The 16,248-nt window shown below is 50.4% G+C and overlaps 1 protein-coding gene across 3 annotated transcripts in view; it reads right to left on the bottom strand.

Annotated features, from left to right (window-relative positions):
- Positions 1-3,130: 3,130 nt before the first annotated feature.
- Positions 3,131-16,248, bottom strand: part of SLCO2A1 (solute carrier organic anion transporter family member 2A1) — a 123,015-nt gene continuing 109,897 nt past the window's right edge. For 2 of the 3 annotated variants that reach the window (XM_048863152.2, XM_048863154.2), the window contains 4 exons: positions 14,858-15,027; positions 7,067-7,131; positions 5,114-5,234; positions 3,131-4,094 (listed from right to left, as the gene is read on the bottom strand). In XM_048863152.2, coding sequence (XP_048719109.1) covers positions 3,974-4,094; positions 5,114-5,234; positions 7,067-7,131; positions 14,858-15,027 — 477 coding nt within the window. In that variant the 3' untranslated portion in view covers positions 3,131-3,973. Of the gene's footprint in view, positions 4,095-5,113; positions 5,235-7,066; positions 7,132-11,872; positions 12,122-14,857; positions 15,028-16,248 lie in introns of those variants that run through there. The other variant, XR_007358330.2, reaches the window with a different exon arrangement.

Genomic DNA, 16,248 nt, shown 5'->3' with positions numbered 1-16,248 from the left:
GGTTCAGGTGCAGGGGGGGATGCTCCAGCTGGGGGTGCAGAACCTTGGATGGGGCTGAGGATGAGGGGTTTGGAGGGTGGGAGGGGGATCGGGGGTGTAGGGTCCAGGTGGCACTTACCTCAGGCAGCTCCCAGAAGCAGCGGCATGTCCCCCCTCCGGCTCCTATGCAGAACCATGGCCAGGCAGCTCTGCACACTGCCCGGTCTGCAGGCGCCGCCCCCGCAGCTCCCATTGGCTGTGATTCCCGACCAATGCGAACTGCAGAGCCAGCACTTGGAGCGGGGGCAGCACGCAGAGCCCTCTGGCTGCCCTTACACATAGGAGCCAGAGGGGGGACATGTCACTGCTTCCAGGAGCCAGCACTGTCCCAATCACCCTGTTTTCTCCACAGAAGAACAACACTTATCATTGAGTGAAAGCATGGCCCAGTGGTTAGGACAGTGGGCTAGGTCTCAGGAGACCTGTGTTCCGCTCCTTGTTCTACCACCAACTTCCTGCATGACCTTGGACAAGTCACTTAGCCTGGTTGTGCCTCAGTTTCCCCATCTGTAAAATGAGGCTAATAGAACTGCCCTTCAGGTTCTCAGGTACTAGGGTAATGGGGGGAGGGCATTCAAGCCCCACAGAGAGGTGATATTTATGTGGCTAGCTTTATTTAACACACCTGGCCATGCCTGAAGATGGCCACAGCACCCACAACAGGCCAGCTTCTCAGGCCCTCAGCTCCTATTCAGACACCTATAAGGGGCAGATTTTCAGGGCCTCTGTACAGGTGATGGGTGGGTATCAGCTTTGGCATCAGCCACGTACCTGTGCCATCTAGTGGCAGAGCGAAAATACAGCGCTACTGCTGGGGGCGGAGAGTGAAGGGATTACAGAGCAGGGAGTGAGGGGAAAAGAAAGAGGGATGACTGCAAAGATTAGAAGGGGCAAGAGTGAGCCAGAAGGGAGGCGAGGGTAATGTTAATATAAAGGCAATAATAGGCCACCCAGAATGATAGATTCCACTTGCTTTTCCCAGCTGTGACATAACTGTACCTTTCTATTGTACATGTCTGTGTCCAGTTCCAAAGCATCAGCCTGGCCGTCCACATGGGTGTTTGCCAGAAGGCTGCTATAAAGAATGCACTATATTACGACTGCCTCATGGAAGAAAGCTTTGCCTTGGGGAGGGAAGTGAGGCGTGTATCAGCAAGGAGCAGCTCCCTCGGTCTCGAGGTGCCTAACGCCACACTACAGCAGCTGCTTGGGGTAATGCAGGGAGATATGTGCCTTGACGGACTCACCAACACTACTTGCCAGAGACCCGGCGTATTCCATGGCGGGCTCCGTGCCAGCTACGGGCCAAGCCTGACCTTCCATAGTTTGTGAGCTCTCAGCAAATCCCAGCTCAAGCTGGTCAGGCTGCCAGCACAAATCACAAGGCCCCAGACTAGCAATCTAGGACCTTGATTTGACAGCTCCAGCCCCTCTGATCTCTCCCAGCCTTGCTGTTTGATATAATTCACCAACAGCCCAGCCAGTCCCAGCACAAGCTGCCTGAGATTTGTTCCTTTGCAGATTCCAAAAGCTAAGGAGGACAACAGAGAGATCTGACACTAAAGCAGCAGTCACACCTTTAAATACCCCCTGGTGCTTTGGGAGCAGGGTACCAGGACAGTTATTCCCTACAACACCCAGCTGGATGGAGGCTGGAGAAAATGGAGGGGGGAAATAGTAGGGAGCTTTGGGATGAAGGTGGGTGGTGTTGTGAAAGGGAATGAACATTAATGCAAACTCTGCTAACCCAGCATGGCTCTTTGCCCCCATTAGTGGCTAAACCATACAGAGAAATTAATGAACCTGCTACTGCCTCCAAGCTAATAGAGTTTAGTCAGTGGCAGCTCATGCTTTTAAAGCCCGCAGTCCAAGGTTTGATCCCCACAAGTGACCAGAATAAGGGCATTATTGTGTCCTGGCCCATTCAGCATGTGTCTGTGTAGCAATGATGTCTCTGGGTGGGTTATTGGCACAGGGATTGAACCTGGGACCGCTGGATTTTAATATATGAGCCTCTACTGCCTGAGCTAAAAGAGACCCCTTGATTCCCCAAACGAGGAGCAGGCTCATCAGCTTCTAGCTGGCCTAGCCACAACTAGAGGGGGGTTGACTGCCACCCCAAGCAGGCATTGCTTACACCTCTTTGTGTATTATCATCATGCCTGCCTGCTTTTTCACCACCCTCCATTCCAAAATAAATCTAAGAGTGAAGTGCATGGCTCTGCTTCCATCACTGTCCCCAGTACCAAGCCCCAAGTCTCACTGACTTCCCAAGGCTGGAAATCGATCCCCTGTAGGCGTCTCAAGTCATGACTCTCAGAATCAGTGGCCATTTTTGAAAGTGTTGGCGCAAGGTCAGACAGTCCATAGCACTGTCGGGAATGAAACCCAGGTCTCCTTGTTACCCACCTGTGCTTTAATCACAAGGACATGGTTCCTAAGACATGTGGGACCAGGCTTTCCAGAGATCTCAGTGCCAAGCTGTCTAGTGCTGAGCACAGATCAGTAGGCCCAAATTTTCAAAAGAGCTGAGCTCCCTTTAGGCACCTAAATAGGGACCAGATTTTCCAAAGAGCCCAGCAACCAATGTGCTGAAAATCTGGCCCTGTGAGGGGGTATTTGAAAGTCTGGCCCCTGCAGCCTGTTCTTGACTGGGGGACTAGGGGGAGGAAGAAGCTCTGACCCCAAGCTGGAGAATGTGGGGAAGCAGAGACTGGGAAGTCCACAAGTATAGACCAGCCCTTCTCCGAAGTCTCCTGCAGAACCTCTGTCCGAGCCTGAAAGTTGTGGTGCCAAAAGAAACTGCTTCCACCCCTCCATGCCCAGCAGTCCCATGCTGCGCATGCTCGGATCTCAATGAGAACTCTCCTGACGAACTTCCTTTGGGTTAATTCTGTCCCTTCTTACACAGAACTATCTGCCCAGGTGGGCCTGATCTTGTGAGGTGCTGGGGCCCTCCCCGCCTACTGACTTCAGTGAAAGGTGCTGCTCATGCTCAGCACCTTCCATGATCGGAGACCGTCAGCACAAGCAGAGCCCTGGGGAGCAGAAAGGAGATCTCCCAGAGGGCATTCAATACAGCACCCGAGAGTAGTAAACGTGGGTTTTATTTAAAAACATGACATTGCAAAATAAACTACTAGCACTAACTTCATACAGTTCATCTATCTGTGTCCATGCTGGCCTGTGTGTGAGGGGGAGGGAATAGATCTCTGAGCAGAGACTATAAATTTCTTTGATGCTAATGCCATGACTGGTCCCCCTCCCTCCTCTGGTCCCCCTGCCAGGCCAGGCATAGCATACATGGCATGAGATAGAATACATTGGACTGAAGCAAGCTCTTTCACAGACACAGGGGGTGGACAGGAATTTCTGGAGCAGTGGACAGGGCTCTCACTCCTTGTCCCCCTCCCCCAGCCTATACACACGGCTTTAGCAGCTGTAACAGCTTTACCCCAAGTAGAATTTTTCCCACTTGCCATTCCTGCATGTTCAAAGTCTTCCAAGAGGCTAGATGCTCTTGGGGCAGCCCAGGGGTTCCTCCTCACAGGCCAGACCCCTCTTCTATTTCTCCTTTAGAAAACAAAAATAAATCCCCTTTTCTTTGGGGATGAGTGACGCTCTGCTGGAGAACACCTTGCTCTCAGATCTCAAATAGGTCTCTTCACGAGTTCTCGCCCACCGGCTCTTCTTTTCCACGTGTCCTGGGAAATCCACACTGGAAAGCCCAGTTTGTTCTCCATTCCCCTCCTTGGAAGTGCAACGATGTCTGGCCATGGTCTGCATAGCTGGGTTACAGAGCAATTTGCATAGTGGAGCTCAGACGCTAATAAGGAGTTGTTTTCTTACAAAATAACATGAAAAGGCTAAGTACTGGTAGTAAATATGGATAGGCTAGGAAGGGTGCGCTCAGGGGTCCGTTTGCAGGTCAGGGCTAGACCAGGCCAGCTGCCTTATCTTGCACGTTGTATTCCTTGTTCTTCTTCACCCGCCAGTTGATGATGACTAGCAGCAGAATGCCAAGGAGTTTGTACCCCATCTGGAGGCCTATGTATCTGTCAAGAGAAAGAAATAGAGAAAAAGAGAGGTGTGAAACTACCAGGGACAAACTCCGATCCGATGGGGCCGGTCCCTGTGCTCAGTAAGATGGCTCTGCTGCTTCCTCAGAATGAGCCCCGAGCTCTGCTGAACCTTTGGAGTCTGCATGCTGACTGAGGAGAGGCATTGCAGTGCCATAGCTAGGGCCCTGGCTTCCTGGCTTTGCCACTGAGTGCTGTGACCTCAGGCAACACCTGGCTCCCCTGTGTGCCTCTCCCAACATTTGTGTGTTTAGCCTGGAAGCTCTTCAGTGCATGGACTGTCTCCTGCATGGCCAGCACCTACCACAATTCTGCCCCAATCTCCACAGTGGGCTTTCAGCCTTCCTGGGACACCAATAACACCACTAACTGTTCAGCTCTGATAGTTAGTTGGGCTGCACGGAGGGCTCTGCGATGAGACCGGCGCTCTGTGGGTGAGAGGGGGCCATCCTAACTCGGAGCCCTCTCCTATCTACACTTTAACCTATCCTAAAAGAAAATCCCTGGGTTATATTTTAAATCCCTAAAATATAACCCAGGCAGGAGACAGGTTACTTGCCTCACACCTAGCAACCCAGTGAGCGAGGAACATCTCTAAACTGCTGAGGGATAGGGTCTTTGGCTTATCCCACTATTTACAGTAGCAGCAATGTTCGGACCATGCTCATACATGTCCTTCCTTTCCCATAGTCTCAATCCCCTCCCTTGCTCTGGTTTGTCTGCCCCCAAGTCCCTGGACTATCTTGAGCATGCAGCCAGTTTCCTGATCACCCCCCGATGTCTGTCTCAGTCCTCGGAGCCAATGAAAAGAGAAAAACTTCTCTCAGGAACCCCCTTCCCAATGCCACCTTCTGCCACCGCTTGACTGTCAAAATGGACTCCACAGGGCTTGGGGCTCTGAGGACATTGCGAGTGTATGGCTCCCTCAGAACCACCGGCCTGACCCATTCCAAGTCAGGGATGGGCTTGTCCCTAGGAGAGCGGGCTCTGAGTACCTGCTACGAAGGAAGTCGTTGTTGTAGTAGGCGCAGAATCCTCGCTTGCTGCATTGCTTATTCCAGTGGAGGCAGGAGGAGTCAATGATGACACCAAAGAGAGCTGGAGCAGGTAACCAGGCTGCCGTGGCCAGGGGGAGAAGGGGAAGAAAGAATGTGAGACCAGAGTCACACTCCTTGCCCCACAATATAGACACAGCTGCCTGTTTAAATTCCCTCTCCTGTTCGCATGGAGGGTGTTTCCAGCCAGCCCTCAAACCCGGCCTGGCATCCTGCTCCTCCTGGAGGCAGGCCTGATACTTTGCATCTGCTTTACCGCAGCTGGAGCACCCTTTCCATTATAAGCCAACCCAGCTGCTTGGGCACCATGCCAGCACTCTCCCATCATACCTATGCTTGTCTGGTCCCTGTAGCCGGAACTCAGTCAGTGGCTTGCTGTGGCTGTATGCAAGGCGTGCATTGCAAGCGCCAGGACCGGCTGTGCCCATGGAGCGATTCTGCCCCACCCCTGGATGCACAAACAAAATGGCGTCCTGTGCGCAGCGTGACCAGGTGCGCCCTGTGCATGCCAGGTCATGCTGCGGGGAGGCTGCCATTTTGCATGCAAGTGTACAATTGCATGCCTGACTAAAAACATCCCAGCACCCCACTGGCCTCAGTTCCAGTCACTCTCTCTTCAGAGCTCAACTTGAAACCTTCCTCTTCACTTTAACCTGTCACTGAAATTGACCCCTCCATTTCTGCTTTCCCCCAGTCTTCCCTTAGTGGCTACCCACTTCGCACCACTAATGGGGCCTTGAAACGGGTGTCAGTTACACTTACGCTCCCCTTACAGCCGCTTGACGTTGGTGGGAGAGATCCCCAGCTGAAGTCAAGGGAGGTCTGATGATTTCCACCAGCTGAAGATCTGGCCCGCACAGCAGTGTAAACCGGGGTCAGTGTAAATGGGAATTGGGCTCTACATTCCTTTCCTGCCGGCGTGATAGCGGCTGCACCGTTTTCTGAGGGATGCTATTTAAAAGCACAGTTCTCTCATGGGCCAGATCCTTGGCTAATGTAAATTGGCGGAACTCTGCTGAAGTCAATGGAGCTCTGCTCATTTACACCAGCCCAGAATCTGACCCAGAATGTTTGCTCCAAGTGTTGAGGGAACTTTAATGTCTGAAGTTGTCAGGACATCAGCGTTGTGGCTCATCCAGCCTTTCCTGGTCGCTAGGGCTGCCCCTCTTTGTACTTTACAATGTGAAGATTGGACAACTGTCAAAAATGCCAACTTTCCTGACATGAGAAATGATCTAAGTGTCGTCTGATGGAGGGTTTCAATGGAAGCAGACTGTGCACTGTCTGCTGGGACAGCTGAATGGGGGTCACAGAAACCATCAGTGGAGTGTCAATACTTTTCCACCACCCAGAGAAGTTTACCTCTTAGGAATTAAAAAAAATGGTTCTGCTTCATATGAACAAAGAAATAAATGAGACACAGACCGAAAGGTAAGTTAGGGCTTGTCTACACAGACAGTCAGTTCCTGGGGTGTAAATCTACCTCACACTAGCCTGCCGCACACTAACCATCGAAGTGGACCCTGCTGCTATGTGTTAAATATTCCCTAGTGTGCTCTAATCTACTCCTGTTTCAAGTGGGGTAGCTCAAAGTGCGCTAGGGAACTCTTAGTGCACAGCAGTGGTGTACACAGCAAACAACAGGCTAGCGGGGGCTAGATTTAGACCCTGGCTTGCTGCAAACTAAGAGTTCATGCAAACAAGCGCTTAGACAGTCAAAAGAAATCCAATCCAAAAGGGAAGGGAAAGGGCTAATGTGAGGTTCTGATGAACCCTGCTGTCCTCTCTCCAGTCTCCAGCTCAGACCTGCGCTATGACATTATATGATTTACATGCTTCTTTCCTCCCAGTTTGGTGGCTTGTACAGGGAGCTCGAGTCAGACAGACACTCACCTAACAGTCTCATCAGTAAGAACTGGACTCCAATAGCAAATGACTTTTCATCCTGGTTCACCAACCTGTAGGGGAGAAGTTAGAGAAGATCAGATCCAAAAGCTGGACTCATCATTTTTGATGTATTGCCCTGTGCAGATAATGAACAGGTTGGAATCTGCATTCCAGTGGCTTGGGGCTCACCACGTCTCATGGGATGTGCAAGGCTTAAAGATACAGTCAAGCCAGATTTCTCTTGATGTGGAAGATGTGGGGCAAAGGGATGTTTAAGTAATTCCTGAGGAAATGGGCCAGATTCAGAGGGGACATTATTAGTGATTGGAGCTGGCTGGAAGATCGTAAGTATTTTCTGTGAAAAATTTCAAAAGAAAAGGGATATATTTCCCCCCAAAATATTTTGCAGAATTTTTCCAACGAAAAACTGAAAACAAAGGTCTGAGAGAGGATCTGATTGCTGTTTATAAATTCATTAGCGGGTAAACACCTGAGAGAGAGAAGAGCTATTTAAGCTAACAGACAATATTGGCACAAGAACAAATGGGTATGAAGTGGCCGTGAGTACATTTAGGCTGGAAATGAGAAAGTTTCTAACCATCACAGGACTGAGATTCTGGGATAGTCTTCCAATAGGAAAAGTGGGGGAAGCAATCTAACTAGCTTTAAGATGGAGCTTGATAAATATATTGAAACATTATATGACAGATTACACGTCTGTGACAGGAGGTGACTGGACTGTGGCCCAAGAGGTCTCTTCCAGTTACATGTTCTATGAAAACCCCAAACCTGTTGGATATTGAAAATTGAAGTATTTCTGGTTTTCAAAAATCTCTCCCCAAACAAACATTTTCCAGTTTTTGAAATATTGGTTGTTTTTGAAAACTGAATTTTTTTCTGTTTCTGTTTTTTCATAAAATGTCATCAAAAACAAAAAATGTTTGCAAAACTTGGTTTAGAAACAAGGCGGTTTTCTTGTTAGAAACCCGTTTCTAAGACAAAATGCTGCTCAGGTCGCTGGTGATGTAAGTCACTCCTTGGCAGTGGGTGGAAGGAACTGGTGTGCTCAAGGACAGAAAGGGGAAGTAGCAGGAAAGGCAGCCAGCAGATGGGATGAAGGTAAAGATGGGGAGGAGCTCCACAGCATCTTGGTTGATTTTACTGCTGCATCTACTCAGTGGAATGTAACTTACACCACCACTTACATCACATCTGAATTTGGCCCAATGACTTGTGTGATACAGCATGACCAGAAGGCACCAGGAGAGTGATATAGGAGAGATATGTAAGTCCCAGGATGGGAAGAAGCCTTATTCCCTGTAGAGGGAAGAAAGGTTTCTATAGCTTAATTAAAAGCACCTGAAGTCAATTAGAGAACCTGAAGTTAGTCACCTGATAAAACCCCCTGCTTCAATCAGCCAGGGGAAGGAGTTGGAGCAGAGTAGTTTGGAGTTGGAGCAGAGAAGAGTTTGGAGAAGTGCCGTGGCTGGCTAGAAGACCAAGACCCTAGGTAAAGAGACACCCGACTTGTGCAAAGAGAGAGGGCAGGAAGCCCCACAAGCTGAAGAGCAGGAGAGGGAAGTAGCCTAGGGGAAGGAAGCACTAGTTCAAGTGGTTTACTACTATCCCTAGGGCCCCTGGGCTGGGACCTGGAGTAGAGGGTGGGCCTGGGTCCCTCCCTCTCCACTACCCTTCTCTGGGTTACTAGTGGGACAGTAAGTACCCTAGTTCAGGGGCAGGAAACTGTGCCCTGAACCCCCCACCCCAAGAAGAGGAAGTGCGGGACCCATCATAATCGTACCGGCAATTTGCCATACGTGGTGTGAAAAGTGGGATCTCCGCGCTAGGGACTTAAAGCAGGGTTAACCAAAACCATCCCGTCCCCAAGATGGATGACGTGGTCAAGGCTCTAATGCAAGCCGCTGCGGCCCAACAGGAGGCTACCCAAATCCAAGCAACCGCCCAACAGGAGGCGACTCAGGTGCAGCAGGAGACTAATCCATTGTGGATGAATCAGGCTGCCCAGGACTGAGCTCTGCTACAGGAGCTGGCAAACCAGATGAAGGCCCTTATGGAGCAGAACCACAATTGTGAAGGAACCCGGACTATACGGGCCAGCCACTGCCTACAGAAAATGACACGGGAGGATGATGTAGAGGCGAACCTCCTGGCATTTGAGAGAACAGCCCTGTGGGAGGCCTGGCCCCGAGATCAGTGGTCTGGTATCCTCGTCCCGTTCCTGTGTGGAGAGGCCCAGAAGGTCTACTACGATATGGCTGCAGAGACTGCGGAGGATTACCCCCAGCTGAAGGCAGAGATTGTGGCCAGATCCAGAGTAACAACGGCGTTGTGAGCCCAGAGGTTTCATGAATGGCAGTATACAGAGGACAAGACACCCCGATTGCAATTGTTTGACCTGATCCACCTGACCCGGAAATGGCTGCGCCCTGAGGCATTCAGCTCTGAAAAAATGATGGAGCTCCTGGTACTGGACCGGTATACGAGGGGGCTACCATCAGGCCTTCGGGCTTGGGATGGCCAGAATGACACCTCTACCTACGATGAGTTGGTCTCCCTCGTGGAAAGACAGCTGGGAGCCCGGGAACTGTTCCAGACCCCAGGGGGTGAGACACAGCAAACCAGAAAGACAGCCCAAAACCCAAGGCCCTGGATTGTCAAGAACTACAGAAGAACCATAACTGGGAGGAAAGACACTGAGGAATGGCCCGAGGCCAAGAAGGGACCTGGGGGGTTGGGAAGAGAGGGCTGGGGGGCCAACCAAATAACCCCAGGCAGAGGGCGGCAACTGGAATAAGGGGTCGGTGTTATGAGTGTGGGGAATTGGGGCATATAGCAGCCCAGTGCCCCAACAGGGAAGAGCCTATGCAGTGCAATCTGGGGGATCCTGGGGAACAATGTGGCCTAATCGACCTGGCAGGTGTTGCAATGACCTCACATGGGTATACAAGGTCAGTAAAGATGAATGGTATTGCGACCATAGCATTAGTAGATTCCGGGAGTGCTGTCACACTGGTCTCGGGGAAGTTGGTGGGGCAGGACCAACTAACCCGGGCCAAAACCACAGGGGTATCATGCGTTCATGGCACCGTAAATTTCTACCCCACAATCCCAGTACAGATTGAGATCCAGGGAAACACTACCAGGGTAACTGCAGGAGTGGTCTCTAGGCTCCCCTACCCGGTCTTAATTGGTAGGGACTTCCCCGGGTTTGAGAACTTACTCCCCCAAGTAGAGCAAGGGGAGGGTAGCAACCCCCTGGCTGAGACGGAGGCATCTACAGATAGTCTTACCCCAATTTTTGCCAAATTTGCCCCAGAGCTATTTTCATCTCCCGGGAAACCCTGAAAGTCTAGGTGGGAAAAGAGGGCAGATAAAAGGCTAGGGACCAGGATTCTAGCAGAGAACCAGAAAGCCTCCCTTGTTGGTAAGCGAACCTGTTCAGGAGGCCAGGAGACAATTCAGGCCAGTGAAGACTCAGAGGCAGTTCCTAGCCCAAGTAGGGGCCACCCAAGGGGCGGAGAAGAAATAGGTCCCCTGGAGTTAGGTCAAATCGGTACCGTACGTGACAGTTTCAGGCAGGACCAAGCCAATGACCCGCTATATGCAAATGTGAGGGAGAAGGTAGTGGAAGTAAATTGCGTACCCGTGGAAGGAAAGACCAAAGGCCCAAGGCCGTATTATGTGATCAAATGTCATCTGTTGTACCGAATAGTGCAAATTTGAGGGGAAGAAGTAGAGCAGCTCTTAGTCCCACGGAAACACACAAGGGCAGTACTAGAGTTAGCTCACACTCATTTATTTGGGGGACATCTAGGAGTAGACAAGACACTTGATAGAGTCCTAAGAAGATTTTATTGGCCAGGAATACGTGCGGAGGTCCAACGTTATTGTACCTCCTGCCCGGAATGCCAGTTGCATAGCCCCCGACCTCACTTGCGGGCCGCATTAGTATCTTTGCCTATTATTGAAGTCCCTTTCAAAAGGATAGCCATGAACCTAGTGGGCCCACTGGAAAGATCAGCATGGGGCCACTGAAACGTATTAGTCATCCTTGACTACGCCACACGATATCCAGAAGCCGTTCCTTTAAGAAACCCCACATCCAAGGCAATAGCAAAAGAACTACTTCAGGTTTTTGCCAGAGTGGGCATCCCTAAGGAGATCCTGACTGACCAAGGAACCCCTTTCATGTTGAAATTAATGAAGGACTTAGGTACCCTGCTCCACATCCATGCCATATGGACCTCAGTCTACCATCCACAAACAGATGGACTGGTAGAGCGGTTTAAAGGTATGATCTGGAAGGTGGTAGCACGGGACGGAAAAGACTGGGATACCCTTCTACCATACCTAATGTTTGCAATACGGGAAGTCCCCAGGTGTCCACCGGTTTCTTTCCCTTTGAGCTACCTATACAGACGCCACCCACGTGGAATATTAGATATCGCCAAAGAGGACTTGGAAGAACAACCCAACCCAGGAAAGAATGTCACTGAGCACGTGACACAGATGAGAGAGCGAATAGCTCAAGTAACCCCTATAGTAACCCCTATAGTACGAGAACATTTGGAAAAAGCACAAGAGACCCAGCGGACATATGATAACCGCCGGGCGAAAGTACGGAAATTTCAGCTGGGAGAACGGGTGATGGTGCTAGTGCCGACAGCAGAAAGCAAACTCCTGGCCAGCTGGCATGGGCCATATGAGATAGTGGAAGCCACTGGGGAAGTGGACTATAAGGTCAGCAACCAGACCGCCGAAGACCAGAGCAGATCTACCACGTAAACTTACTGAAGCCCTGGCGTGACCGAGAGACATGCCTGGTCTTTCGGAGAGCTCCACCTCAGATGGACGACCCACAGGAGCAGGTGAGGATATCCCCCGAGTTAGCCCCAGAACAACGAACAGAGGTCATTGATATGATCCAACGGAACCAAGATGTGTTCTGTACACAGCCGGGCCGTACGACACTGGTCCAACATCATATGGTCACCAGGCCTGGAATAAGGGTGACGATAAGACCGTACCGGATACCGGAAACTAAAAGAGAGGAAATTAGGACAGAAGTGAAGAAGATGTTGGAACTTGGGGTTATTGAAGAATCTCACAGCCAGTGGTCCAGCCCTATCGTCCTAGTACCCAAGCCTGACGGCACCCTGAGATTTTGCAGTGACTTCCGGAAGTTGAATGAAGTATCCCAATTCGATGCCTATCCGATACCACATGTCGACAAGCTAGTTGATCAGTTAGGCAAGGCCTGATACCTAACCACTCTGGACCTGACCAAAGGATATTGGCAAATTCCCCTGGCCAAGAACGCCAAGGAGAAGACTGCTTTCTCTACACCTGATGGCCTGTTCCAATACACTGTCCTCCCTTTTGGACTCCATGGGGCCCCTGCAACATTCCAACGACTTATGGATAAATTGCTGCGACCCCATGCCAGGTGTGCTGCTGCCTATTTAGATGATATGGTCATCCATAGCCCTGACTGGGAAACGCACCTAGGGAAAGTAGAAGTGGTATTAGTTGCCCTGCAGAAGGCCGGCCTCATTGCCAACCCTCTCAAGTGTGTGATAGGACTAGCTGAGGCGAGATACCTCAGGTATGTAGTAGGGAGAGGCTTGGTAAAACCCCAGTGGAACAAAGTGGAAGCAATACAAGATTGACCTCGGCCAGTCCGTAAAAAGCAGGTCAGAGCATTTCTCGGGTTAGTCGGGTACTGTTGGAGATTCATCCCTCATTTTGCCACAAGAGCAGGGCCATTGACGGACCTGATAAAGGCTCTGGGCCCCGAGATAGTAAAATGGTCTGATGCAGCAGAAGGTGCATTCGCAGGTTTAAGGACAGCCCTTTGCTGCCATCCAGTACTCATAGCCCCAGACTTCAAGGGAGAATTTGTCCTACAAACGGATGCCTCGGAAGTAGGGCTAGGAGCCGTCCTTTCGTGGATGGTAGGGGAGATACACCTGATCCTGTATCTCAGCTGGAAGCTCCTCCCCAGGGAACAAAAGTACGCCGTTGTTGAAAAGGAATGTCTGGTGATAAAATGGGCCATGGAAACTCTCCGCTACTCCCTACTGAGGCGGCGATTTACCCTGGTGACAGACAACGCCCCGCTCCAGTGGATGCACAGAAACAAGGAGAAGAATGCAAGAGTGACTAGATGGTTCCTATCTCTGCAACCCTTTCATTTCTGAGTACAGCACGGGGCCGGAAGCCAACACGGCAACGCAGATGGTTTGTCACGAAAGCGTTGCCTATCGTCCCAAGTAGCCCAACAGCATGGTGTTGAGCAGGGGGGGGAGGATATGTGATACAGCATGGCCAGAAGGCAGCAGGAGCATAATATAGGAGGAATATGTAAGTCCCAGGATGAGGAGATGCCTTATTCCCTGTAGAGGGAAGAAAGGTTTCTATAGATTAATTAAAAGCACCTGAAGCTAGTCACCTGATAAAACCCCCCTGCTTCAATCAGCCAGGGGAAGGAGTTGGAGCAGAGAGCAGTTTGGAGGAGTTGAAGCAGAGGAGAGTTTGGAGAAGTGCCGTGGCTGGCTAGAAGACAAAGACCCTAGGTAAAGAGACACCAAGCTTGTGCAGAGATAGAGGGCAGGAAGCCCCACAAGCTGAAGAGCCGGAGAGGGAAGTAGCCCAGGGGAAGGAAGCACTAGTTCATGTGGTTTACCACTATCCCTAGGGACCCTGGGCTGGGACCCAAAGTAGAGGGCGGGCCCGGGTCCCTCCCTCTCCACTACCCTTCTCTGGGTTACTAGTGGGACAGTAAATACCCTAGTTCAGGGGCAGGAAACTGCACCCTGAATCCCCCCCAAGAAGAGGAAGTGCAGAACCCATCATAATTGTACCGGCAATTTGCCACACTTGGTATATTCAGATAGCTAACAGGCAAGTTCCATTGGGGCCACGCAGCAATTTCACACCTTCCTTGAGCATATGAAGGACGCTATTCTTTTGGAAATTGGGGTCTCTGGCCAGGACTGGAGGAGATAGGTGAATTCTGATCTGGAGAAGAAAGTAGCTTTGGACTGAAAAGCATGCAGTGGGGAGATGGGGATGAAGGGCAGAGGAATGAGAGAGGCAAGGGCTGCTACATTCAGTGAGGAGGAAGTAGCTCTTGGGGAGCCCAGTGTCTTAAGGGGGTCCAAAAAGTTGGTGGATTTGGGTTGGGTTGTCTTAATTCACCTCTGACTGCGAGCCTAAGAAGATACAGGGCCAGATCCTCAGCTGCCATAAATCCATGTAGCTCCATTGATATCCCTTAGTTCTGATATTGACTCCCATGGAGCTCAGCCAATCAGCACCTGCTGAAGACCTGGCCCACACTTCTTGGCCTTTCTTTAAAAGACAACATACCAAACCCAGTCTCCTAGTTGCCTCTTGCCAGTGATAGACCTAGGCTGTGTGACCTATGCAGCCGCATAAAGTCTAACTCTTTTGGAGACCCCACCACACACAGACACTCATCCCACTAGCCCGTATAGCATCCCCAACTCCACATCCAGCAGACCATGTCAGAGAAAGAGTTCCCCAACTGCCCTCCCTGAGCTCCAATTCAAAAGTCCATGTAGGGGTGCCACAAACAGTCAAAGACTATTATACATGGGCAAGGAGGGTGTGTCACCCCAGGCAGTCAGGAAGGAGGCAGACAGTGCAGAGAGGTCAAACAGAAGACCTGGTCATAGGTGGGGAGGAAATTTGCCAGTTCTTTGCATGTGATACTTCATATGAGGTCCCATGAAACTGAACTTTGTCACCTACCGTAATACCATCATGTAGAGGGGATTGTGAGACAGGCATGCTATCAGGGCAGCAAACGAGATGAGGAATATGACAGGAAGGAGTAAATGGGAACAGCTGACCAAACAGGAACCTGTCTTTGCTGAGGACTGTCCATTCTTGGTGTGGATACAGGAGCAGTTCACGTAGATCTGTTTAGGGCATTAAAAAAAGACAGTAAAACATCTCCTGAGATCAGTATATCTGGAGCAGACTTTTCAGGACTCTAACTATCCCAGTTCTCTTCTCCCACCAGTTTTCCATGGAGTAATGGCACTGGCCTCAGTGGCAGGAGTTCCTGTGGCAGGAGTGAGAGCAGAATATGGCGAATATTAAAAAAATAATATTGTGAAGTCATCATTCAGTGCTTACTAGTGATGCTTGCTCAGTAGGAACCTTGCATAGCCCAGGAAGACCTAGATCACACACAGTTGCTAAAAGTCCTACTGAAAAACAAAACACCTAACAAACATATCGAAAATTCAGGCTACATAAAAAAGCCACAAGAGTACAACAATGCAGGCAGACGAGCAGGGCAAGGGGCTACCCAGTTTATTGCATTCAGAGCAATATGTACGATTACCTGCCTTGTGGGCAGATGGCATATGTGTGCATGCGGTACAGGAAACTCATGGCTCTCAGAGACAGAGTACGGGCTCTGAAGGCCACAGTGGCTGAGCTGGAGGAGCATAGGAAGACAGAAGTTCAGGGAGGAGACTTTTAGGGACAGCATAGAATGGTCCCATCTCCTGTCTGACAGTCCCTGTGCGTCAAGGAGGACGAAAGTCATGGGGCAGGAGATCATCAAGCTGGAGTGGAAGGACATGATTCCATAGTTGAGACTCACCTTCTGGATGATGTCATGGTATCTTCTTGCACTGAGGATATCCCTCCAGGGCAGGGAACCCAGTTATTAGGACGACACAGGCCATAATAGTAGAAGCAATTATTAGAGCCATAGATAGTTGGATTTGTGATGACCAGGAGAATGGCATGATGAACTGCCTACTGGATGTGAAAGTAATGGATCTCATAAGACATCTAGATAACCTTACAGGTAGTACTGGGGAGGGGCCCAGGGTGGTCATGGTACATGTAAGTACTAATGACATCGGGTAAGGCAGGAGAGAGGACCTGGAGGCCAAATTTAGGCTGCTAGGTAAGAGATTAAAGTCCAAGGCCTCCATGGTAGCATTCTCTGAAATGCTTCTAGTTCCACATGCAGAGTTAGTAAAACAGGCAGAACTGCAAAGTCTAAATGCATGGATGAGACAATGGTGTAGGGAGGAGGGATTTAGGTTTATTAGGAACTGGGGAACCTTTTGAGGAAGGAGGAGCGTCTACAGGAAGGATGGGCTCTACCTGAACCAAAG

Source organism: Caretta caretta, chromosome 9, assembly GCF_965140235.1.
Source record: "Caretta caretta isolate rCarCar2 chromosome 9, rCarCar1.hap1, whole genome shotgun sequence".
Lineage (NCBI taxonomy): Eukaryota > Metazoa > Chordata > Testudines > Cheloniidae > Caretta > Caretta caretta.
The sequence above is the reverse complement of the archived record's forward strand: the minus strand, read 5'-3'. Positions and strand labels throughout refer to the sequence as shown.